The sequence below is a fragment of the Rhamphochromis sp. 'chilingali' genome (assembly GCF_963969265.1).
Source record: "Rhamphochromis sp. 'chilingali' genome assembly, chromosome: 20".
Classification (NCBI taxonomy): domain Eukaryota; kingdom Metazoa; phylum Chordata; class Actinopteri; order Cichliformes; family Cichlidae; genus Rhamphochromis; species Rhamphochromis sp. 'chilingali'.
Window position 1 is genome coordinate 15,110,644 of NC_137947.1, and position 24,063 is coordinate 15,134,706.

Here is a 24,063-nt window from a genome sequence, read left to right on the forward strand (position 1 = left end):
AATTATGAGGACTATTTTCCACTCTATTAAGCTACTCCACTTAGCACAATTAGCCACACACACACAAAGGTTAAAGAGAGAGACCTCTTCCTTTATGATAGAGAGGAGTGGCGCATGTGCATGAGAGAGCAAGTAGGAAACAGAAAGCAAACAAACCTCCACAATCAACAGCCTAACATGCCCACTTATTCACTGGAGTGCAAGTGTGATAATGTTGCTATTACACTTTTCATCTGCAAGTTGGGACGAGTTTCATACCACATCTTGTGAAATTTGTCAGATACTCTGTTTATTTGGTCTCTAATATCTTTGGACACACACACACACACACACACACACACACACACACACACACACACACACACACACACACACACACACACACACACACACACACACACACACACACACACACACACACACACACACACACACACACACACACACACACACACACACACACACACACAGAGAGAGAGAGAAAATCACCCATTATAGACATAATATGATCACAGAAAATTTAAGGCGGTGCAAAATTTAAGTGGTACAAAATGGGCTGTCCAAAAAAACCCTCATAAATACCGTATTACAAAGCAAAATGAAAGCACATTGTGAAACTCAAAATAGTAAAGCCAGCAAACTATTCACATCAAACTAAACAGCCTGAATTTTTCTTACCACGAACATTTACCAGACCAAAACATTACAACGCTTACTTGATTAAACGCTGACTTATTTGTCTCTTCACAACAGTGTTTGCTTGACTTCCAGTTTTTCTCAGAGATGTTTAAGTGAAAAAGCTGCATTTCTCAGGAACAGTTTATGAAGCGCACATGCCCCTGGTCATCATTTATACACTCCTTCTCATGTTCAGTTTAGCAGTGCCCATTTCAACCACAGGCTTCTGCTGTGGGCCCTAGAAAGCTCTGCTAAAGCAGTAAGGGTCCATTTAAATGACTGTACGAGTGTTTCTCTCATCCGTATCCTTCCACCAACTCTGGAAAAATTTAGCCAGTGTCCTTCTGGTTTAACTCGAATTAAATTCAATTAAATCCAACACAGAATTCAGTCAAAAATCAAGGAGACCAGCAGAAAAAGGTTTTGGCAAGTGTCTATCAATAATTTTATTCAAATATACTGAAATTCTGTATTTACACACAGAAAAATACAAAATTAAATATTTGTGTAGAAGGTAAAAGTCATGTTTCGTCTAAATGCATCAAATGTTGTAACACTGTTTTCTGAGAAAACACACACACACACACACACACACACACACACACACACACACACACACACACACACACACACACACAGCACTTCTGCTGCTCAGCTGCAGTCAGACCTGAGATACTAATGAATTTCCCATCAGAGTCTCTCTGGGAGGATAAAGGGCGTGCAGAAATTGTGTTTTCACTCACACGTCCAGGTGAAAACTTGGCCCCAGGCATCGCCTGCCAACAGAGTAGCATGAGTCCTGCAAAGAATACAGCAAGGGAAATGCAGTGTTGTGCTGTAAAGCATGCAGTGATATACATACAAAGAGAATTAGAAGCTTTCAAATACTGCATATAATTAAATATAAACTCATACTATTTTTCTTCGAACACAGAGATGAATAAAGTTTAAAGTACAGTAATAAACAGAAACTAAACCCCAGCTGGCATTCCTATGAGTGGGTGCTTTTTATTTACTGTACCTGGACATAGCCAGCGCTGTGATGGCTGGATTATTTTTGTAGCGCCGCTGTGACACAGCTTGACTTCTGTTCAGCTCTTGATGTAACACCAGATGTCTCTCCCAGCCTTTAGCCTGGCTGGAGTTGCTCACTGTGGATTCGTGAGAATACATTAGCATCTACTTAATAGTGAATTACAGGGCAGTTGTCCACCCCGCCTGAAATCAGAACCTCAGTGGTCCTCCCCACCCCAAAAACCAAAAAAAAAAAAATTCAGAGTGTATTAAGCATGTGTCCATCTGCAGTCAGCAGGCTGCAAAAGGGAGAAAAAGCCCTCAAATATAAATGCTTCAGTGTTACGTAAAAACTTGTCTCAATGTAATTGGAAAGCATAATACTCCTATGAGGTGACGCGAGGCTGTAACCAACGTATGCCAAATTGGATCTGGGTATTATTGCTTTCTAAATTATACACGCTCACACACGTCAGCAAAATTACTCATCAGTGTTTACTGCCTCTATGTTTAATAACTTTATAACAACATAATTCCTGCTAGCCCTAATGCTAGTGAGGGATAGGATGAACATTACAAGCTCTCATCTGGAAACCACACTGTCTAGCTCTGAGATGAGCGGTTAAAAATAATCATCTCACTTAAGAATTTATCTAATTAGATAGCAATGGTTCTTTCGTCGTCTTCTTTTTTTTATTTTTTATTTTTTTTAAACACTATAAATAATGATGGTCTTTGTGTGCAGTTGCTTTTCAATTGGTTTCACAGTTTTGTTATTGTCGACCACTCTTATTCATTTTATTATGAACACAACACCTGCATGTATATCCCATCGTTCTGCCATTACCGTCTCTCTCTGTTTGGTCTTGCCCTGGGGACACAGGCTCTTCTGGAGGGGCAGGTAATTGTGTTCTGGTGTACTCTGCCCGCCATATCTGTATGAGAGACACATAACGAGTAACAAAATCATAAATATAATTCAAGATAATAACAAATACACTCATATATGCACCAACATGCATGCACATATGCACACACACACACACACACACCGTAATAATTCTGTTTATGTGTGCGTGCTGTCCACGTGGCATGGGCACCCACTCCAAAGTGAAGCACAATTTACTGTTTGCAGCTTTGATTGCAGAAAGGCAACACATGCTTATATTAATCTTAAGCAAAAAACAGTCACACACTGCACACAACTCATATACTGTTATTAATACTTTGATGGACACCCAAGCTGGTACCAGCAAGGCTAAAACCAAAGTAATGACTGCCACAGTTGAATACTGTACAGAAACACTCCCACTGATCTATTAGGAGCTATAGAGAATTGTGATAGCATTAACAACAACAACAACAAAAAACATTCTACATCATACACACAACCATTATGTTATTTACCTGCATGAAAAAACTAAAACAAAACTCACCCGTATAATGCCATCCTCACAGCCTGTGATGATGACATTCCTGGAATCCCACTCGTGTCTCTGTGTAAAGCTGATGCACAGGATGTTTGACTGAGGCCCACAGGAAGTGTCAGTGCAGGTCAACAGCTGGCCCTTCATGGTCCACAGGTAGAGTTGCGGTCCAGCACATGACACAATCTCTCCCTTGGACATATTAACATAGTGTTGACGTTCAGGTGTGCAGACATACAGACAGAAAGAGGGAACAAAAGGAGAAGAACACACACAAACAGGATATTCATGCTGTTAACAGTGAGAACCCTCCCTTCCTCATGCTGTGAGATGAGTGAAAAGGAACAATGTGATGACAGTGAGCCAAAAAATTCAAAGGACAGGAGGAAAAGAGCAGGAGAGACAGAGCAGTGGAAAGAAGGGGACCCAGAAGGTGGACTTACAGTTAGATCATTGATAGCCAGTGCAGAGACGATGGTTGTGTGTCCTGCTAACTGAGTGATATAACTTAGCTCTTCCAAGTCCCACAGGATACAGGTGAGGTCATGAGAGCCGCTCACTATTATGCTGTGGACCTCAGACACAGCGAGACACACCACTGCATCCGTATGACCATATAACGGCTGTGAAGGACAGTGGGGTCAGTATTAGTGCGTGTGTGTTGCAAATAAGTTGTCAACAATACTGTTACATTTCAAGAGCATACAAACATTTGGACAGACGAACCTGTCTGAGTTTCATGTGAGTGAGTTTATCCTTAGTGACTGCCACATCCCACACACAAACGACAGTGCTGGTTCCTGCAGTGATGACGGTGGTCACATTGGGACAGGCGGCGCACAATATGTCTCCCCAGTCACATAAACTCTCACACACTGCAAACGTCTACAAGTCGACATACATAAAGTGTTTAGAATTACACTATATTATGATAAAATCTGAGCTCAAGTTTAATGAGCATCAACTTCAATCAACTAGTTATGGAAATGTGTAAAATGCATTGACATTACATAATACCTTTTCTGTGGCATGGTTTCCAAAGGCACAACTGTTGTCAGGAAATCCCCAGCTGAAGAAGCAGCACCGTAGCGGTGACAGGAGGAGCTGGTTTTTCTCCAGAACCAAGACCTCTTTTTCCAAGCACAGTATCTGACCTACCGGGCCTCTTGACAGCTCTACAGTAATATTTAGAACAGTATATATAACTTGTCAAACCCAACACAAAAATGTTATAGTCTTAAAAAAAAGAAAAGAAAAAAAGAAAGAAAGTAAAGAAAATGACCTTTTTCTATATTACGTGTACCTGTAATAAAGATAATAGCTCTTCAAAAATATCATATTAAAGAGTTTCGTATCTCAGTAAACTTGTAAAGTGTTTCATTAAAGAGAGAACAGAAAAACTGGGCAATTAAAACAGCCATCCTCATGGTTACGAGCTGAGGCTTGGTCCTAGGGGGCACCTGCATCTGGGGGTAAGGCAGTGATTGCGCTTGTAACTGACCTATTCATGCAGGAAGAGGCAAAATCATTACATCCGATTGCCAGTTCTGCTTCTATAATCCCCAGAAAGAAGCTCTGTCTGCATTCGTTCTTAGTGTTCCTCGTCCTATTCATCTCTATCTGCTTATTGATCAGATCAGACACTCTAAGATTTAATATGAAATGTAATATGCAGGAATCTCTCCCTGAGCATTCGCAGATTCATCTCCTATCCCTCAGTGGGCCTATAGGGATATTCCGATTATTAAGTAGGGCTCAGCAGCAGAGTCATCTCCATATTGTAGCTCTAACAGATAGCTTCTATCTTTCTGTAGTGTAAATTAATCTATGGGCATTCTCACTCCATTTCAATGATTCCCCTAAGATTTGGGCACATCCGGTGTATAATAACCAACATCAAATAGTAGGGAATAAAATAAAGGTGGAACAATGCAAAACAACGAAGATCACTATAATTGATTCAATTTAGTTTACTCAGCATAAAAGTGTTTAATGTGTATCATTCATGAGGCTGTATTAAGATTTGTTTTTATCTTATACCATAGTTTGAAGACTAGAATAGTTTGACAGTTTTGCCGCAATTACACCAAATATGAAACCAAGGCCTGTAGCAACAAAGCAGCTTACAATAAAGATTTTTTATTTTAAGGAAGAAAGAAAAGAAAGGAAAAGCAAAGAAGGGGGAAAAAAGCTTTTGAGGGGCAGGAAGCCAGAAATTCTCTAAGATATGTTTCATATTCTCTGAACATCTTTGTGTTTAGGTATACCTCTGAATGGTTGCGCAGGGGTCTTTAGCTTATCCAGTTTGAAATAAAATGGAGTTGGCTGATGTGTTGATGACCCTTCTTTCTTAGAGCCACTGCGAGGCGGATGGGGCTTGATGAAGAGCTATGGGAAATACATAATACAGTAAATATACTCCAATTACACTAATTCATCGTCACATTATTATTATCATCTTTTTTTTTTTTTTTTTTTAAACCTGTTTGGGAACTTGTCCAAAGTTGCTGACATATCCCAAGATTGTGCTCTTGATGACAGGGTCTTTAGTGTCCTGCCAGCGTTTCTGGGGGTAAAAGTAAGGGTGGAACGTGTTCACACTTTCTATTGCAGCTTGACCTCGTTGCCGATATCCAAAAATCAGATCGATCCACAGGTGTAGGTTGGCGCTCACATAGTCACTTTCCAGTGCCTAAAGCAAACAGAGCAGGAGATTGTTGCACAAACTAAAGCCATCTAGTCACATAATATTATAAAGCTATTAAAACATGCATACAACAGTCTTTTAAAAAAAAAAAAAAAAAAAAAAAAACCCAGCAGTGTTTAGCACTCGTTATTATTGTGGTCCCCAAACCATCAGTCAAACTGCTAATATGACACCAATGCACAAAACTTCTAAGACTGTACAGCCAATCAAATTATTAAGGTACCCTACAATTCCTTCCAAAAGTCAATTTAGAAGTCCAGGACAGCAAGAGACCGAACAGCTGTGTTATGAGCATATCTTCATGTTACAATTAAAGAATGATTTGGGTTGAATTAGCCAGAGATTGGTTTTGAAGAGTTAATGAGGAAAAGTGGGCATTATGACCAGCTATATCCTAGCGCCACATTTTAATAAACACATCCTGGATGAACAGAAAGATGGAAAAAAAGAAAAAAAGTATCATAACAAGGATATATTGTCCTGAGTTAATTTGTCTGTGGAAGAAAAAAAAAATCTTCTAAAGTCACTAATTTTATGAGAATGGTAGGCAATAAGAGTAGTTCAGTAGATTACAGAGTGATAACCATCACATATGCCCCAGGAATGGAAAAAGGGAGGGTCATCATGTAGAAACAGAAAGAAAATGAACAGACGAGTACAATAACCCCACAGAGGGATAGATGAGGGTAAGCTGGGAAAAAAAGAAGAAGAAGAAGAAAGATAGTGAGAATATTCAACCAATCAACAACTGGCAGAAATAATGACATTATGAAAAAGAGAGAGTCGTATGTGTTCCCCGAATCCTGTTAAATAGGCTTGTTGTCCTGTATTGTCTGTCATCTAAGCTTCAGATAAATGCCTTTTTATGCATCTTCTGTATAGGAAAACAACTGGTCATTATACTTGACTAACAGTTAGTACCACAAGAACATAACTGAACCAAACTCAGCGAGACAAAACTGCCTTCTGAGAATTTACTGAACTGACCAACATCTGTGATATGAACAACAAACTGCAACCTACACTATTACAGTGCCACACATGTAGTGAATGTATGTGCGGAGATACTTAATACAGTGAATCTTCTGTATACATCAGCCGGTAATGACTATCATTATTAGGTGTTGTGGGTAAATAAGTCAGAGTACACAACAGGCCAGGCTAGCGGTTTGGAGGGGAAAGTCTAGGTGTCACTGACCTCTCGATGGATTCTAATGAACTCCTGGGGGTCACCTTTTGCCCATGGAGGTAGCTCGACATCTCCCAGAGCTGTGCCATCTTCCATACAGCCTAAAAAGACAGACATATGCATTATTGACTACGTGAACTGTGTAGGAAAAAGAAATCAAGAGGAGCCACTGGTGACTGGTGAAGCAGTGTTTTAATTAGTAAATACCGTTTTTGTTTGCGTGTCATTTGTGTGCAGAGACACACATATACATGCATTAACACTTGAATAATGCCATTCACAATATTGCCAACGGCTTCATGCAATTACACTGACTGACACCAACTGGCGAAAATGTGCCAAGAAACAATATACAATCAAATTGGCTTTGCAAATGTTTAAGGCCTTTCTGATTAAAAAAAATAAAGGGAAAAAAGTGGTATCCTCATGTGGCATACTATATATTTTTATTGCCAAATAAAGAAAGACCAACGACATGACTGTAATAGGAACAGGCCAGAGATTAATATAGCTTATTATTCTGTGCCACACCTTCATTGATGGCCAACGAACACTCCAGCAAACCACTGTGGTGTGATCTGTTATATGCTCCCTCATTACCATGAACAAATGTATGCAAAACCTAATCAGTCAATCTGTGGGATACATGTGCAGTTTCTACTGTATCGTCTTTCATTCAAATTAAGCTAATTAGTTCATCAGTTAAGCAACAAAAGAATTATAAAGAAATGATTTGATTAAATTTCACACCATTTCTTTGGATGCTTCATATCTGTTATCACTTATGCAGCTTATTATCCAGAAGCTTAGAAGAATAGTTATAGCAAATTCTGCAATATCGTTGATCACTCATATGCAAATTAACATAGAGTGCTTCAGAATCCAATCAGGACATAACTCCACATGGAGTTCCTCTCATTTGAATCATTGCTTAATCACCAACATGATGAAAATACACTGGCCATTTCATTAGATATACCTGTTCAATTGCTTATTAATGCAAATATGCAAAAAGCCAATGACATGATAGCAATTGGGTGTATGTGGGCACACAGACTGTAGTCAAACGTCACCAGAACAGGATGGGCAGCAAACAATTGTGCAGCAACTTCATGTCAATATTTGGTGTTTTCAACAAGGTCAGCACCTTGTTGAATGTATGCCATGATGAAGGCAGCACAGAAGGCAAAAGAGGTCCAACCCTTTACTAGCAAGGTACACCTGATAAAGTGACTGCTGATTGTATGTAGCATATATGACTGAGGACATACAGTACACATTCTGACCTCGCAGAAACAAAACAAACAAAACAAAAAAACAAGAGACAGGGTAGGGAAGTCTGAATTAATCACTTTACATTCTTTTGTTTTCATTTACGAACATTAGGTACACAGAGGATTCAAAAAGCTGACCTAGCTGGATTTGGTTGGAGTTGATCAGGAAGTCTGGCAGGTAGAAGAACTCCGGGATCAGCTCTCTGACGTCCCCCATGTTGTCTCTTGAGGCAGACTCCCACTCTTTCTTTATACTGTAAAACATCCGCTCTGGGATATCAAACCCTCCCTGTGAGGAGAGCAGACAAAACCCTGTCAGACCCGCAGAACATCACTGAGATAAACTTTTCTTTGGGCATATTAATAAAGCAGTCTGCCTGATACAGTGCAGAGAATCATATTTTATGTTCTTTATTGTATTATGTAAGCACACAATATTTGCTACCATTAGAAGAAAGCTTTTCATCTTTCTGTAAAATTCCATCATCTGTGATGCGAATCTCATGAGAGTGAATGTAATTTAGAGTAAAACAATTACCTCAATGAATGAAAATAGCATATATACTGGTAAACTGGGTTAGAGATGTAAATCCAGTTATGGATATTACTACACACCCATTATGTGCTTCAGAAGACAAAAAGGCTTCCTAATTCAACATCTTTATTGTTTTATTCTGACTATCAAATATGCATGCCTTTTCATTATAATCAACTGGATGCTGTGTTGTAAATTGGTAACATCTGTGGCTATTTCCACTGGCTTCTTTTGGACGCTATGTGTAATTATTTGCATACATATTAAAATGTCCTTATAATCTGTTTTTGTACCAAAAACAGCATTAAAATGGGATCTGGACAGCTGAAAACAGCTCACATTAGTTTCATATTAATAGCAAGATTACATTTAAAAAAAATGACAATGTGATGAATGCCAGTGGGCATCGAAAGCACAGGGTTTGCAGAAAGCCCTGTGGGTTACTAAAACATACTGAACACAACTTTCCCCGTCATTTCATCTGACAAATTAAGACAAAACTTCTTTAATGATCTCATTTATGCTGTAACCTTATCAACCACAACAAATTTTGCATGTTTTCAGTCTTATGAGCCACAGCACTCCACAGCAATGACATGAACCTCTGCAAAATGGTTAATATTTCTTTTTGCTGCTAGAGTTGCTCCAATTGGTCAAATTCTGGACTTTAATAATAATGTGAAGTTATGATGCCTAACTGGCAAAAATGTGACTGCCAAATGAAAAGTCTTGAATTTTATACTTTGTGTGTCATCATCTTTAATCTAAACCACTTTTACAGACATGTCAGTAACAAGGTCTACTTTTTCCTACATGCAAATAGTATTTTGTTAAATTTCTGTTATTGGACTCACCTGTAGCGCCTGGAAGGTGTGCGAAAATGGCTCCATCCTGACAAGGAAGGATGCCACAATAATGGCCGAGGAGTAGTGGGTGCAGTAGTGGCATTGTGCTGTCAGGTCTGTTAGAGAAAATCACTTTAAAGATACTAACAGTGACATGAATAAAGCAGTACAAGTAAATAAAATTGAGCCAAATGGATACCTTCACTCTCTTTGCCTTCAACTTCTTCGTATCTCTGGATAAACATCCGTTTCCTTTTCTCTGTTTGAGCTCCCATCGGCTTGGACAAATCCCGGAACGTTGCAGGATTTGACAAATCAAGAATCTGTGAAGGACACAGATAAATCATACATTTGACACATCTTTGTCCCCACCTCCCTCAAAGGATCTCGTTACATTTATTGGACCAATTTAGCTGGACTTGGTATTACTTGGGCCGACTGAAATTTCTCCAGGCTCACTGGATAGCTTGCTAAGCCAAGCTACAGAGCAGCAGGAAGGATTTGTTTCACCCTGAGAGAAATGAGTGACACCTGATGTGACATGTTGCAGTTACAGCAGGGAAGGATAAAAATGGACACAAAATGCTTTTTTAAAATTAGAATTAACAATCCCCATCTTCATTGATGCACTTTTGATTGATAGAGTAAATTGTTACAATTTAGAGCAAATCTTTTGCAGACCCGTTAGCTTCTGGTTGTGGACTCTTGAAAAACCACAGTTTGAGACAATATTTAAGACAGAGACGTCATGTGTAAGGTTTACCTCTGACTTGTAGTCAGCAATGACCCAGGGGAAAACCGGATACTGCATCAAGTCATTGTATGTCCTCCCAGCGATCGTATTCAAATGCATCAAGTACTCAAAGTTACTTATCTCCCCCTTCTAAAGGACAGACAAGAAAAAACAACAACTTAGAAACAAGTCAATTCAGAATAAAGTGGATTACATCAATGCCATTTATTCAACTTTGTTGGCTGCTCCTTCAACATTGGCAATGGATGTCTTCCCAAAACAATCTGTGAGCACAAACAACTTCGTAACATGCATTACCTGCCATTTAACAAGGGCCGTCTTTTCAACCACAGGAGTCTTTCTAAAGCACAACAAGAGAAAATACTTTGAATTAGCAACAGAAGCTGATCACTGAGCAGTGCCTATCAACACAAAGTTTTCCTGCTTGCTTTGTTGCCTAGCAACCACAGTTTAAATGTATGCACAGCAGAGTTCAGCAACAGCAGCGTAGCTGAGGTGAGTGAGCGAACTTGGAAAACAGAGTGTGTGTACACAGCTGCAGGAGCAGTTAAGGGGCTGATGTGAGCTACAGTATGTAGCATAAATAGTGAGCAGACATGTGAAGGATATAGCACATGATGAGGAAACGAGGTAATTAAGACTAGGTTCTTTGACTTGGAGCTACTTCAGCAAACTGGAATGTTTGAAAGAAGATTTGATGACTTGAAGGGCATGTTTTGACATGTGGCACCATTTTTCCCTAACGGAAGTTGATGATTACTTGGACAACAGGGGCACCATCATCTTGTGAAATTCCTGTTTCCCAGCAATGAGAAACAACGGTTAATATCTAACTTGGTGTCAGCTGTTTTTACTTTATTTAGGTATTGTATTGTTGTATAGTTATTTTTTATAACTGACTGGGAAATATCAATGCTGACAGGTCAATTTGTCCTGTTTAGGTTCTGATTCCACTCTTTGCGAGAAGGAAACAGAAAAGTCACAAAAAGTAACAACTGTTTAAAGTCTTTTAGCTGTTCACTGCTAAATGTCAGCTTATTTCCAGACAGATCCATATCAGGTGATACTGATGTTTGAACAGACATGCTGAATTTGCCCCTTTTCTTCAGGCACTACAATAAAAGCTGCTTTTTAAGAAACTAAACCAGTTTGCTTATCTCTAATTACAAGAAAGTGTGTGACTGGCTTGAGAAAATAGATACTTAATAACAGTGTGACTAAACATTTTATTCAGTATTATACTCCTGCCTAAATGTGCTTAATCTAAATAAGGAAAGTGATCAACTGCTCCTGAAATCTCCTCTCTTCCTCTGTGGACTAGTAACAGGGCAATAAAGTCCAGGCGCCAAGCAGCCCAGTTGCTAAGTAACGTTATAAAACAAGAAGAACCTCAACTATCCCCGTTCAGATCAGGAAGGCAAGGAAAATTTTGATATAGAAGAATGGTCTTTCCTTGTCATTTAATCACAAAAACTTTCACATACCAACCAAATTGTACTGATCATTGTAAATGTACTTTGAAGGTGTTGCATCTCAATAAAACGTGTTTTGTTTTTTGCACAGAAGTGAGAGACTGTGAGATGAGCAACCAGTTCACAGAAGCTTAAGGAATGCTCTTCACTTGATTAACAACAATCCAAAGGGAAAAATATGGTAAGTGCCTGCCTTCATCCATTTTGATAATAAGTGGTACAAGTCCAAGCTCTAAAGCTATCCTTACAAATAACCTACTGTTGTCTAAATTTAGAACTTAAAAGAGAAATCTTATATAGCCACACAGGTCAGAAACAAGTGATGATCATGAAGCAAGACAACAACAACAAACTTAGACTAACACTAACACAGAAAACACTATTTTAGTTAAAGTTGTTATACTTAAAACATTTCAATAAAAGTCAGACAACTAGAATTATATGTTAGCATTAGCATGGTATGTATACGTTATTTATGTTTTGACATTATACACCCTTAAAATTATAAACTGTAAACTGTTAGACAAATACCTTTATTTATACAGGTGGCCCCATTGAGACTCAATGTCTCATTTACAAGTGAGACCTATGATCAATATGATGTACTGCCATGCTTTTTTTGTTGTTAAATTGTAAGTACTGTAAGGATTAGTTGCTTCTTGTTGTCCGTCCTTTCATTTGGCTTGGCAATTAAAGGCATATTGCACCTAAAACAAACTGCGGATGAAAGTCTTAAAAGTACAGTACAGACAGAAACTCAAAGATGAAATAAGGATGCACGTGGGAAATGAGTTCAAATGATCAAGAGCCTCTTAAAGTGTGTCCGTTTCGAACGCCAATAACTCCTGACCAAATATTTTGTAAAACTGCACTAAATCAATCATTGCATTTGGCTCAGTACGTGTTATCTAATTGCAGGCAATAATTTCATGCAATAGTTTTCTATAGGAGTTATAATGGGAACAAGCACCAGTGGATAACCTCTCTCATCCTGAGGATGATGAATGAGGCGAGAGAGGGCCTTGGGGTGTAACACAGACACAAACAGACACACACCTTGCTCTTTTAGACAGGGAGGGGAGAAGAGCGAAGCCCTCATTACACTCCCAACACTCACCAACTATCATTTATCAAAGTCCTGATTTGATTCTTTGCACACACACACACACACACACGTGTCTGTCAACACACCTGCATGGCAATATGTCACACGCACACAAGAGAGAAGAGCCAAGCAACGCAATCCACTGAATGGTGAGGGAGCATCAGCACTCATTTGTTTTTGCTGTATTACCCAGTGTCGCCTCTCTCCTATTGTTCCCCAGCATTAGCCTTAATTAGAGAGTCATGCTCTTAAATACCCCCATGGGCAACACTGGGTGAGCACGCACTAGTGCAGTCACAACACTGCGATACATGCACACTCATGGAGACACACACGCTGTTCGAGCTCTCATTCCTCAGAGAGCATGCTTTCCCCACCGCCCGAGGCCTACATAAGCCCGTGTATTTGAATAAATCACATCAGCCTCACACAACGCACACACACGCTCACATCTTTACGCATAAACTCACAACCCTTTTGTTTGCTAGAGTACTGTGTGGTGGTGTAGATTAGATAAATTATTGTAAATTGGTCTCTTGGTGAAATAATCTCAAAAGGGAGGCCAAGTTGAAATTTTAAACCGACTTGTTCAGTAATTCTCTGTGCATTGCAGTACCATGCCCAAGAGAAAGGAAGCAAAAGGGACAAAGGTGACCCTCAAAACTGCAAAGAAGGCTATACGCACGACCCCAGATGGACGGCGTAGACTCGTTCTTAGCAACATGGGAATAACCATATTCCCAAAGTGCCTCTTCAAGATAACCTTTGTGGACGAGTTGGACTTGAGCCGCAACCTCATAGAGAAACTCCCAGAAAACTTTGGGGACTTGTCATCACTCAGATGGCTGGATCTACACAGTAACAAGCTAGTGTCTGTGCCCGAGTCCATTGGCAACCATAGGGGACTTACACACCTAAACCTCTCCAACAACTGCTTAACCTTTTCAGGTTTACCCTCCACCCTGGGCTCCCTGACTAATCTGAAGAGTCTCAATCTAGGAATGAATCAGCTTGATGACCTGCCTCTCACTTTGGTGGCCTTGGAAAATCTTCAAGAATTGGGCCTGTTTGATAATCTCTTTAAAAAGTTACCACAATTTCTGCAAGGCCTACGCAACCTCACCAAGGTGAATGTGAAACGAAATCCTCTATCATACCATCAAAGGAAAGATGAGACATTACTGAAGGGAAAGTCAGAGCATAAGGAGGATGTGTATCTGGTCCATGAGAGCAGCTTGTGTAGGACCTGCCTTAAAAGGTGTAAAGCAGAGAGGGAAAAGCTTATTAAAGGAGGTGCGGAAGGGAGAAGGGGAAGGGAAGCAGAAGGAGTAGATAGTTGCATGTCTGAAAAGAAAAAGAAAAGCGCATTTCCTGGCCTGGTGGCACCAAACTCAGTGGCTACAGTCAATCAGGATTTGTGGAGACTACGAGAAAAGCTTGAATGTGTGCAAGTCAAATGACCAGCAGGTCTCCTGATGTCAACTTATCAAAAAACAAAACAGCAGGAAAGGATGGAATGATAGGTCAGTCACACAGCATTTAATAGGCGTGTGCATTATATCAAGCTGTGACTATTTTTTGTAAGCTTAATGTTTCTACTGATGATTAAAAAGAAATTTGTTGAAATATTGCCTATGGGTGGTTCTAAGAAACGCATGACACTTACTTGGCATTAGCAATGACCTCAGCAACTCCTCTGCCCTTTAAGGCTGGCACTACTCTGCTCAACCTGTAGGGAGAAAAAGACCAAAGACAAAGATCAGAATGCTGAAAATAAATCTTTCTTATTATCCAGTATATATAAATATGTTACCTTTTATAAGCAGAGACATGGTCTTTATTCAGGAATACCAGGAAGGCTGAGTGACCGTTTTTCATGAAGATCTCAATAGCATCATCCTTACAGTTACAGAGAGAGGGACAGTAGCCTTTTTAAAGTGCATATTTTCCCCCACTTTAAACAGAAATTCTATCAGATTCGCTTTTCCACAAAGATAAGAGCAAATAAAATGTGTGTAAGAAGAGGAAGTTTAAGATCAAATGTGATTGATATCTGTAGGTGTATGGGTGTCTGACCTCTAAAAGGAAACGCATGAAGCGTGCCTCCTTGATATCTTCATACAGCCAGCATTTGCAACTGGCTGCTGGCAGGTCTTTATTTAGCATGGTAGAAATAAAGGAATCCCTCACACTGGCAGAAAGAGACACACAGGATGATGAATGACCGACAAGTGAAGATCCATGGTGTGCAGAACTGTAAACATGCACAGTTATACCTGCTGGGGTGGTGCTTCCTGCAACAAACATCTCCAGCAGGGCTGAGGGTGAATCCCTCACACAAGAGCAGGCTCTCCTGCCCAAACAGCAGCAAACCCTCTGTGATTCTGAGGCCGCTCACCATCACAACACATATCTTAGAGATTACCTACAGCAAGAGAGAAAGAGTTCTTGCATTAATGTTCATACTGCTGTTATTGTGTAAAGTACTTTACAATGTATGTATTGTGATTGTAAGACCAACAAGGGACAATTGTTGAAAATTAGCAACAGCTATAAACGTATGTGCGTTACATCAGTGTCATGTTTTGTACTTGGACTATGTTAAATTGCACTGTCCCATTTAAATAAATAAAAATGAAATAAAAATGAAATTAACTTGTTCTTTTGAACTTTCATGCCAGTAAAATCCTTTCAAACTGAATTTCATTGAGCATAGAGTAGGAGATATACATTAAACCCCATGTGAGGAGCACAATCCACATCAGCGCCCATCTCGCTCAATCTCTAAGGACATGACATGGCAGCAACACAGGCACTTCAGGCCTTATTTGATTGATCATTTTAATCACATATTTTAATCATTATTAAAAAGACACAGTTGAACACTTCATTATCTGAACTGATTGATGGGGTTTAGCAGGCCCGGCCCCCTTTTTTCCAGCAGTGTGTGTTCCATCCAGTGCCAAAGTGAACCCACATGCTGCTTTCAGTACTGGTTGTAGCTAATGCTAACTGCATTGTGATAATGCGTGGATAATTCTATTGTCTCCCCTCATTTCACCACGAGTGCATGCACCTGGCTGTCTCCATGTGTTGGCCCCTCTGCAGGCCCTCTGAGACATAGCGCCCAAAAACCATATGGGGCCCTTACACACCCGCAGGCTCCTCACAATTTATACTAATCAAATCAGACTCCTTACCCCCAGACACACACACACACACACACACACACACACACACACACACACACACACACGTGGAGGAGAAGGCCCTGCCTGGCCATTATTAGGAGAATTAATCACTGCCACACACACAATAGAAAACCTGATAAGTGATCAGAACCTCTTGTCTGAATGCACACGCAGGGATACGCTATGAATAATATCACTTAAGTGTTTAAGAAGAGTCAAGGTGAGTGAGTCTTAGCGACATGGTAGAGAAATCTTGCACTGAGTTATATCATGTTCAGATTGTGAAGCAGTTTCCAACAGTGAAAGCAAACTGGCACCCAGCCTACTGTCTCCAACAATGACTATATTTCAGAAAAAAATAGTTAAATTTATTGTTATCAAAGATTAAATACATAACAATAAACTTGTTTCCTTATCTCCTTACTGTGCGCTGGACAGATACGCATTATCAGTCTGAGAGCGATTTAGCTGATGATGGGAAGAAGGAGAGAAAAGGAGGACTTTTATTGACTAAGAGCCCTAATGTCAGACCATTGATTTCTCCCCACACACATTATTGTCATAATCACACTATTGGCGCTGGCAAGCTAATTATGAGTGGGTCTCCCTTTGTGTGTTACTGCATGTGTGTGTGTTAAGTCTGTGCATGTGTGTGCATTTTTCAGAGCTAATGACTGTGTTCATTTGACAGGAAGCTCAGCAGGACTCATGCACTCAACCACTGCAAGACAACAGGACACACTTGCACACATCACACACTTACTAAGCGGATGTAAGACAGCTTGCATCACCTCCTACTGTTTTTATTAATACTTCTGTCAGAAACATTAAAAGCCGCGGCTGGTTGCCGGAGCGATGAGAGTCCCTGTCAACATGTGCACTGGTTTCTAACTCACTGTAAGAATGAGAAGAGCTGTGCTGGGCCTCAAGATTAAAACATTATACTAATGAGGAAAGATGAAATTCTGATAGCAGCACTGGGCAATTGGAATCCCTTAGTCTACATCAGATAATTATGATTGTGAATATTAGTAGGGTGGGAAGCAGTTGTGCTTCTTTTTAGGACCATGTTTGCAGCCCAGCATACCAACACACACTCCAACCCAAAGTACCTCCTCTCCTGGGAGCAGCTCCTGCAGGATGACACGTATGTCCGGGCAGTCTTGCGTGAGGGAGCAGGGCACAGGAGCTAAAGGGTCGGGTAGATCCTCGGTGATAACAGGTGTGTCTTTCAGTGCAGGGAAAAAAGTCAGTCGATCACATAAATGTCCTCCATCCTCTTCCTCGTCTTTAACCTCAGCAGCAACTTCACACAAGAGCTTAGGCTCTGTTAGAATGAAAATACATTTCCCCACTGAGCATAATGAGTCAATACAAAAAAATAAATTAAACAATCAGGTATCATCTTTACCCGCGTCACTTTCTGATCTGTTTTTGCCAACTTCGGACATGTCGGGCCTTATACCCAGCATTCCTAGCGCCTGTTGTAAAAACATATGACATTGTAACAGGTTAGACTGTACACTATCTGAACATCAAATGTGTTTCACACAAAAGTGTTATACCCGTTTGGACTGTCTCAGAGTCTTTCTGCGAATACGTGATCTCGTTCGATTGCGTCCTTCAGCAGCGTCTTGCACCCAATCTTGGCTCAACAGCACTCCTGGGCCAGGTCCGAAAACGGCTCTTTCCCTCAGCAGCTCGGCCTCCAGTTTCAGCCACGTGAAGCTCAAATGCTCCCACTCAGAGGCACGTACCTGCGAAACGAAGCAGAATAGTGGGGGGTGAAGAGCCACAGAGGTAAACAGCATTAGACCCGCTTTTAAATTTGTAATAAAATACACTGCAGCGTATTCATGTTAAAAATTTCCATCAAACCTGTAAGTGGTTTGCCCTCATTTTTTCCAACACTTTGTAGCCTCTCTGTCGATGCGATTCCATGTTGGACAAAAACTCCTGCAAAGCAACAAGAGTAACCTGATGGGTGCAAATGAAAAGAGGGGCAGCACAATCACTCTTCCCCCAGCTCATATCGTACAAACACACACAGTACACATCATGTTCACATAAATTGTATATGCATAATAGTATTGTTGTTTCTTCATGCAATTACAATGCATTCATACAATTACATCTGCTCTAAATTGCATTCACTGGGCAAAATAAGCTAGTGGCTACAGTCTTACAATAACCCTGTCTGGAAATGTAATCATTTGTTGGTATTATCTAATTAACATAAACATTAATATTGCTGAGCCACACCACCGTAAAGGGCAAGGTAAGTGTGTGTCTATGCTTTTATATTGTGCGAGTCAGAGTTTATGCGTCGATTAAAAGAGGATAGAAATGAAAAATGAGGGAAAAAAATAAAACAAAGCCGTGTTGACACTGCAGGATGCTCATGTTCAGCAGACACACTGGGATCATATTCTGACTGTTAACTGCTTCATTAAGCCCATCATCACAGCAGTGCTCGCTGAGAGACTAGTGAAACAACATGTGTCCATCCTCACAGCTGACCCAGGAAAGCCGTTTAATTGACTGAATGAAAATGCGGTAAGTCTTTATATAGAGTCTTATTTACAGATACTAATTCTATTTTGTGAACTATAAACCCACGAACAGAATAATTGATTTCAAGTAGAATAAAAGGAAAAACAACTAGTTCTGCATTACAAGAGATGCAGGAAAAAGGAAAAAGAATTCGGGGGGGGGGGGGGGGGGGAAGAGAGAGAGAGAGAGAGAGAGAGAGAGAATAAAAGTGAAACCCAAAAATGTTCCAAACTTTGACAAGCTCGCCAGAGAATGAAAAGTGTTTCTCTAAATGACTGACTGCCTATTCAAATGAGAAGTTGTAGGGAAAAAGAAATAAAGGGGTAATCTGAGGGGAGATTATAGAAATATTACAGACAGAAAAGAGTGTAATAATGAAGTTTGCAAGCTAGAGCCATGTTGTGACAGATAAACAGCAAGTCGGCGTCATCATCTCCTAATTTCATTCCTTCATTTTGACAAACATAAGTAATATATAGCATTAATTACCCCATTTAGCAGATAGGAACCTCATTGGCTTTTTAAATGCTGCATTAAATACATAACTCATCTCTTCCCTCTGCAATTAACATCAGAACATCACACTCATTTCCATTTTAATGACTTCCCAACAATACGCCACCTTTGATGATAAGGCAACATAATGTCAACTTCATTCTGGGCTGGCAGTGAATGTGTAATGAACTTAACGTGATCATTAGTGCTGTTAATTATCTTTCTAATATGAGGACACAGATATGATTATGGAAACTGCATTCGGTGATGAAATAAATCTCTGGAAGGATTGCACTGAAGCTTGACTGAGGACACAGTCTGCCTATCAGTCTCTATATTCTCATTCATTACCTACAGTGGGCTTTAAAACTCTTTTTTGTTCAACAAATGTACATTTCTGAGCCCAAGAAACTATGCTCAGTGCTCTATGCAACCATGGATCCTGTGTCTGAAAAGAGACTCCCCATAAGCTCGTCACATGCCAAACAAAGGTCATAAGTTGATGATCCAGAAATTAATTAATGACTCACTTGTTTCTTCATGAGGAAGGATGGGGGAAAAAAAAAAAAAAAAAAAAAAAAGGAGCTGACTGGCTGACCGTAGCTGATGATTCCATTTTTTTTCCTGAGCACTCAGTGCATGCTGCAACCTATTTTGAGCAAAGTGGTGCAACTCACTGCAGAGAGGGAAAAAAAAAAAAAAAAAAAAAAAATTCTCCTCCCTCTTCTTTCCTGCATCTCAGATGGAAAAACAATTCATCACCCTCTCTGATAGCCTGTCAAAGACTGATATGATAAAGAATAACATCAAATGAATAATGTTTTCATCAGATTGGTACCACTATAATTGCCAACCCGATTTCTGTGGGCAAGAGACGTGCGCAAGAACACACACACTTTAAGGGTGTGAGACAGACACACAGACGCGGTAATTTCATGCCTGTGTGCCTGAGTAATATGTCCCTGCTCCCTGCTCCAGATGGCTCGACGTCTTAAGCGTTGTGGGGGAACTAATGATGTGGGCCACGTGTTTTTCGGGGGGAAAAAACAACAATAAACGCGTCTTTAACCTTCAGCTGCAAACAGTGTGTTGTAGTGAGTGTTCCCATGGATTGGCCTAACAGATATCAATTACAATGCCCACTCAGGGGCAATCAGCTGTGATAATCCAAATCTATTTAAAGAAATAATCAAACACCCCCACAGGGCTGGATGGCCCACAGCACAAGGATAGTGGTGACTTTGGGATGAGTGTTTGGCACAGAGCTCTAGGATGCAGAGACACATGGGAAAGGTAACAACCCCACAATCCTCACAGGGGGCAACAGTCACAGAGCTTGGGCCTGCTCTGTGCAGAAGAACCAAATACTGAGACAACGTAAGTGCACAATTACCTCTACAGTTACTGACTCTGGAACTGATTTTCCCAAAGCTGAGCGAAGAGCACTGCTGATGTCAAACTTCTTCTGAGAGCTGCTGGCCACTTTCTTATTCTGATACTCTGAAAGAAAGTCAGGGTTTAGATGTCAGTATCATGGCACTAATGGTCAGGCATTACCTCCCATGGCAGGAACTAACCTGTGTGTAGAAGCCAGGCTTTGCGTGCCATCTCCTCCCAAAGAGGACTAATGTCAGTCATGCTGACAGGCTCTGTCTGCACTTTGTGGCTCGCTGAGATCTCTATCTTATAGGTTTCTTCAAGCATGCGTTGCCTCTCCAATATGACCTTTGACCAGCAGGCCTCCACTAAGGACACTAGCTGGCTCTCATCTGGAACACACAAGCACCAAATTGTTCTGAGTGACCTGGTGGACTTAAAATTGACAAAATGTCAGACTAAAGTGGTAAAAGTAAAGGAAAATTCATATACCTGTCAAACCATCTCCTCCATTGCTGAGGGATCTGGATTGCTTAGTTTTGGCAAGAGACAGGCTGGATGAACTTCTGCTCCGTTTTTGTGCCACACACCCAAAACCTTCAGGATAGCTACAAAAATGTGAGAGTGTGAATTACCAGTGAATCAGGTTTCACTGTGTGCGCACTTGTGTGTGGGTTTTGTTTTTCTGTTACCTGCCAGAACGTATCAGTAACAAACAGTGAAGAAGGCAAGTAACAAAGTTGGCATTTCCATTGTAAGTTGCCATTACAACATCCCAGCGTTCCATTAAGGTCTGCAATGCCTTGATGACCACTTCCTTTTCTTCTTGGGAATGTCGCGGTTGAGACAAGAAGTAAAGGAGGACTTTATTGGTGCATGAGTAGAGGTCAGACACAATCTTCTCTTTTTGACTTTGGCCTTTCTCTAGAGCCTAGAAGAATACAGCAGTGCATTTATCATCAGTTAAAATAAAACCGAAACAAAATGAGTCATTTGCGCACTGTGGGCAGATGTTGCACCATCATAATTTAAAGTTCCCACTGATTATAAAATTGTCTCCAAATTAACAATTTATAGAGCAGCTTTGCAAGTTTTGTTAATTTAATATGTACACTTTTTAGAGGAAACATTCACATACCATTACATGCATGTTTGTGTATGTGCATTTGTCTCACCACCACAATCTGATCTGCGAGGAAGTTGAGCAAAATCTCACAGTCTGCCAAATAAGTTCCGATGTAAAGTTTCAATAGCAAAGTCTGACTGAAAAGCACCACATTCTCCATCAGTGTAACCATCCGTCCTTCAGGCCTCTCGCTACTGGAGTCTGGGAAATTAAAATAAAAAAAGTAAACACACTTTTGTGTACAGAATTCAAGTATTCGTATAAAGCATGGATTGTAATTCTACCTTGTGAACTCAGATGAGTGTTGTTGTCTTCCTCATCGCTGAGCATGTAGATGATATTTATGACCAGCTCCAGCAACTCACTCTGAAAACTCTGGCTCTGTTCAAATGATGCACCATCAGGGGAAAACTGCAACATTTAAGTAGTTAAGTGGTTAGAAATTAATGAGACAACATGTTGATAGGTAAAAGTTTTCTCTTTTAATTTGATGTTTGTTGCCATCAGCATCTGCACTTGCAGTGTCTAGCTGAAAACGTGTAGAACTCTGCACTGCTTGCCCTCTTTGTGCTTTGCCCTCCTAGTGGTGAATAATTTAATTGAGAATAGCTTGACTATGCTTGTTTTAGTAACTGAGTATAGAGTGGCACCTTCTGGACAAATGAGAGTTTTACAGTATTAGTGTAAAATAAAGAGGCCTCTTCAATGGAAATATATTTTTGTTTGTGATAAGGACATGTTGTCTATGTTTGATATATTTTATGCCGAAACATTACACAATAACTTGTACTCATGTAAATTCACCTCCAGTAGCAGAACAAAAGGATGAGCGTTGGTGTTGGCAGACACATTGAGAAGACTGTCCATAAGAAGAATACGGATGAAATCAAGGACTGGTTTCTGGGTTTGATGACTCTTGACTGTATCCTCGCCTTCACTCACTATGTTGCACTTCCTGGCCCCCTGAAAGACATGAGAAAATGAGTGAATAAGACCAGAGAGAGGAGAACTGCTAAAGAATTTTGTGGAACTAGAACACCACACAGACCTCTGAAATATCCAGAGGGAAAACAACGCCAGCGAGCGCGTGCAGGAATGTGGGTGATGCCCACAGTGGGTCTCTTGGCCGGAGGTTATGAATGAGACAAAGAAACTGCATCACGCTTGCTGGAAGCTGTGACTCCCATGATGTATCAGTGACTGACTTGCACTTCGATGGCGAAAAGGGCTGTAAGAACAAAAGCAAAGTTATTAAACATGATCCATTTCTGGTGAAAAACTGAAGTGCTATGCTTATTTATATTACCTGAGTGACAACAACTTTGACCAATTCCACCATTATTAAACCAGCTTCAACACAGAGGGGCTGGGCAGGAGTCTCCACTTGGTTGTCAATAAGTGGCTGCAGGATATCATCCAAACAAACCTACAGTATATCATAAATTATGACCAAGACAGATTACTACATTTAAAAATAAATAAACAACAAATTACCCACATTTCCCTTTGCAGTGTGACTGGTCTTCTTCCCCTGGAGCAGAGCAGCCAGAGCTTCATACACGTGAGGTAGATGAGACTGTTTGATCAGCAACTCCCGCAGTACATCAAAACCAGAACACGTGGTACTGACGCACTCGTGAGACCAAGAATTGGCTTGAAGATTGTCTGGCAGCATGGCAAAAAATTACTGATATTAGTTGGTTTTAGGTGAAATACTTATATGTGTAAAATTAATAAGTAACGTTCTCTATAAAAACTGCTGTTTAGTGTGGTTGTATTAGTACTTAAAAGCAATCAAACTTCTAATTAAACAAGTAAATATAATGTTAAACTTTATGTACCCATGACAGCAAAGGGTTCTTCCATGCCCCCAATGAGTGTTCCTGGAAGAACTCCCTCTCTGAAGCTTCTCTGCTGGCTTGGACTTGACAGAAAGTGTGTGAGGAGAATGAGACCCAGTTTAAATGTGGAAGGATGAAGGTGTGGCTGAAGGAAGAACAGGAACCAATCACTGCCCAAGGCATCAAATACGACCTTCTGTTGACTAGCAGGGGGGAAAAAAATTTTCAAGGTTAAGCAAGAAAATGGATAAATTCTTTATGCTCAGAATTTGGATAGCTAAAAGGTAACAGACTCACTCTTTGTTTAAAAAGTTGTCTGGCTCAAGGATTTCGCAAAGCAAAAGCAGCATCTGGTTGCGGATCCAGATGAGGCTGGCTGGGCCGGTACTCTGAGCTGCAGCACAGGGGAGACAGGCCTGGCTCAGTACAAGTAACAACTTGAGTTAAACATGACACACTATGAGATACGGTTTTGGTTTT

At 40.3% G+C, this 24,063-nt stretch overlaps 2 protein-coding genes across 4 annotated transcripts in view; one reads left to right on the top strand and one right to left on the bottom strand.

Annotated features, from left to right (window-relative positions):
• Nucleotides 1–533: 533 nt before the first annotated feature.
• The window catches only part of wdfy4 (WDFY family member 4), a 39,172-nt gene continuing 15,642 nt past the window's right edge, over nt 534–24,063 (bottom strand). For all 3 annotated transcript variants that reach the window (XM_080868286.1, XM_080868285.1, XM_080868284.1), the window contains 35 exons: nt 23,881–23,977; nt 23,584–23,786; nt 23,241–23,407; nt 23,049–23,168; nt 22,791–22,970; nt 22,547–22,705; nt 22,027–22,153; nt 21,792–21,943; nt 21,309–21,547; nt 21,109–21,224; nt 20,817–21,008; nt 20,633–20,739; nt 18,070–18,147; nt 17,757–17,948; nt 17,603–17,672; nt 17,304–17,518; nt 15,277–15,425; nt 15,077–15,191; nt 14,814–14,899; nt 14,667–14,729; nt 10,721–10,763; nt 10,433–10,552; nt 9,869–9,992; nt 9,679–9,785; nt 8,428–8,578; nt 7,025–7,116; nt 5,602–5,811; nt 5,387–5,507; nt 4,137–4,294; nt 3,846–4,004; nt 3,563–3,742; nt 3,129–3,311; nt 2,540–2,627; nt 1,700–1,829; nt 534–1,477 (listed from right to left, as the gene is read on the bottom strand). In XM_080868286.1, the coding sequence (XP_080724412.1) occupies nt 1,414–1,477; nt 1,700–1,829; nt 2,540–2,627; nt 3,129–3,311; nt 3,563–3,742; nt 3,846–4,004; nt 4,137–4,294; nt 5,387–5,507; nt 5,602–5,811; nt 7,025–7,116; nt 8,428–8,578; nt 9,679–9,785; nt 9,869–9,992; nt 10,433–10,552; nt 10,721–10,763; nt 14,667–14,729; nt 14,814–14,899; nt 15,077–15,191; nt 15,277–15,425; nt 17,304–17,518; nt 17,603–17,672; nt 17,757–17,948; nt 18,070–18,147; nt 20,633–20,739; nt 20,817–21,008; nt 21,109–21,224; nt 21,309–21,547; nt 21,792–21,943; nt 22,027–22,153; nt 22,547–22,705; nt 22,791–22,970; nt 23,049–23,168; nt 23,241–23,407; nt 23,584–23,786; nt 23,881–23,977 (4,757 nt within the window). In that variant the 3' untranslated portion in view covers nt 534–1,413. The remainder of the gene's footprint in view (nt 1,478–1,699; nt 1,830–2,539; nt 2,628–3,128; nt 3,312–3,562; nt 3,743–3,845; nt 4,005–4,136; nt 4,295–5,386; nt 5,508–5,601; nt 5,812–7,024; nt 7,117–8,427; nt 8,579–9,678; nt 9,786–9,868; nt 9,993–10,432; nt 10,553–10,720; nt 10,764–14,666; nt 14,730–14,813; nt 14,900–15,076; nt 15,192–15,276; nt 15,426–17,303; nt 17,519–17,602; nt 17,673–17,756; nt 17,949–18,069; nt 18,148–20,632; nt 20,740–20,816; nt 21,009–21,108; nt 21,225–21,308; nt 21,548–21,791; nt 21,944–22,026; nt 22,154–22,546; nt 22,706–22,790; nt 22,971–23,048; nt 23,169–23,240; nt 23,408–23,583; nt 23,787–23,880; nt 23,978–24,063) is intronic.
• On the top strand, nt 10,943–14,660 carry lrrc18a (leucine rich repeat containing 18a). The gene is made up of 3 exons (XM_080868300.1): nt 10,943–11,244; nt 11,987–12,076; nt 13,614–14,660. The coding sequence occupies exon 3, from the start codon at nt 13,618–13,620 to the stop codon at nt 14,458–14,460; it is 843 nt and encodes a 280-aa protein (XP_080724426.1). The 5' UTR covers nt 10,943–11,244; nt 11,987–12,076; nt 13,614–13,617; the 3' UTR covers nt 14,461–14,660.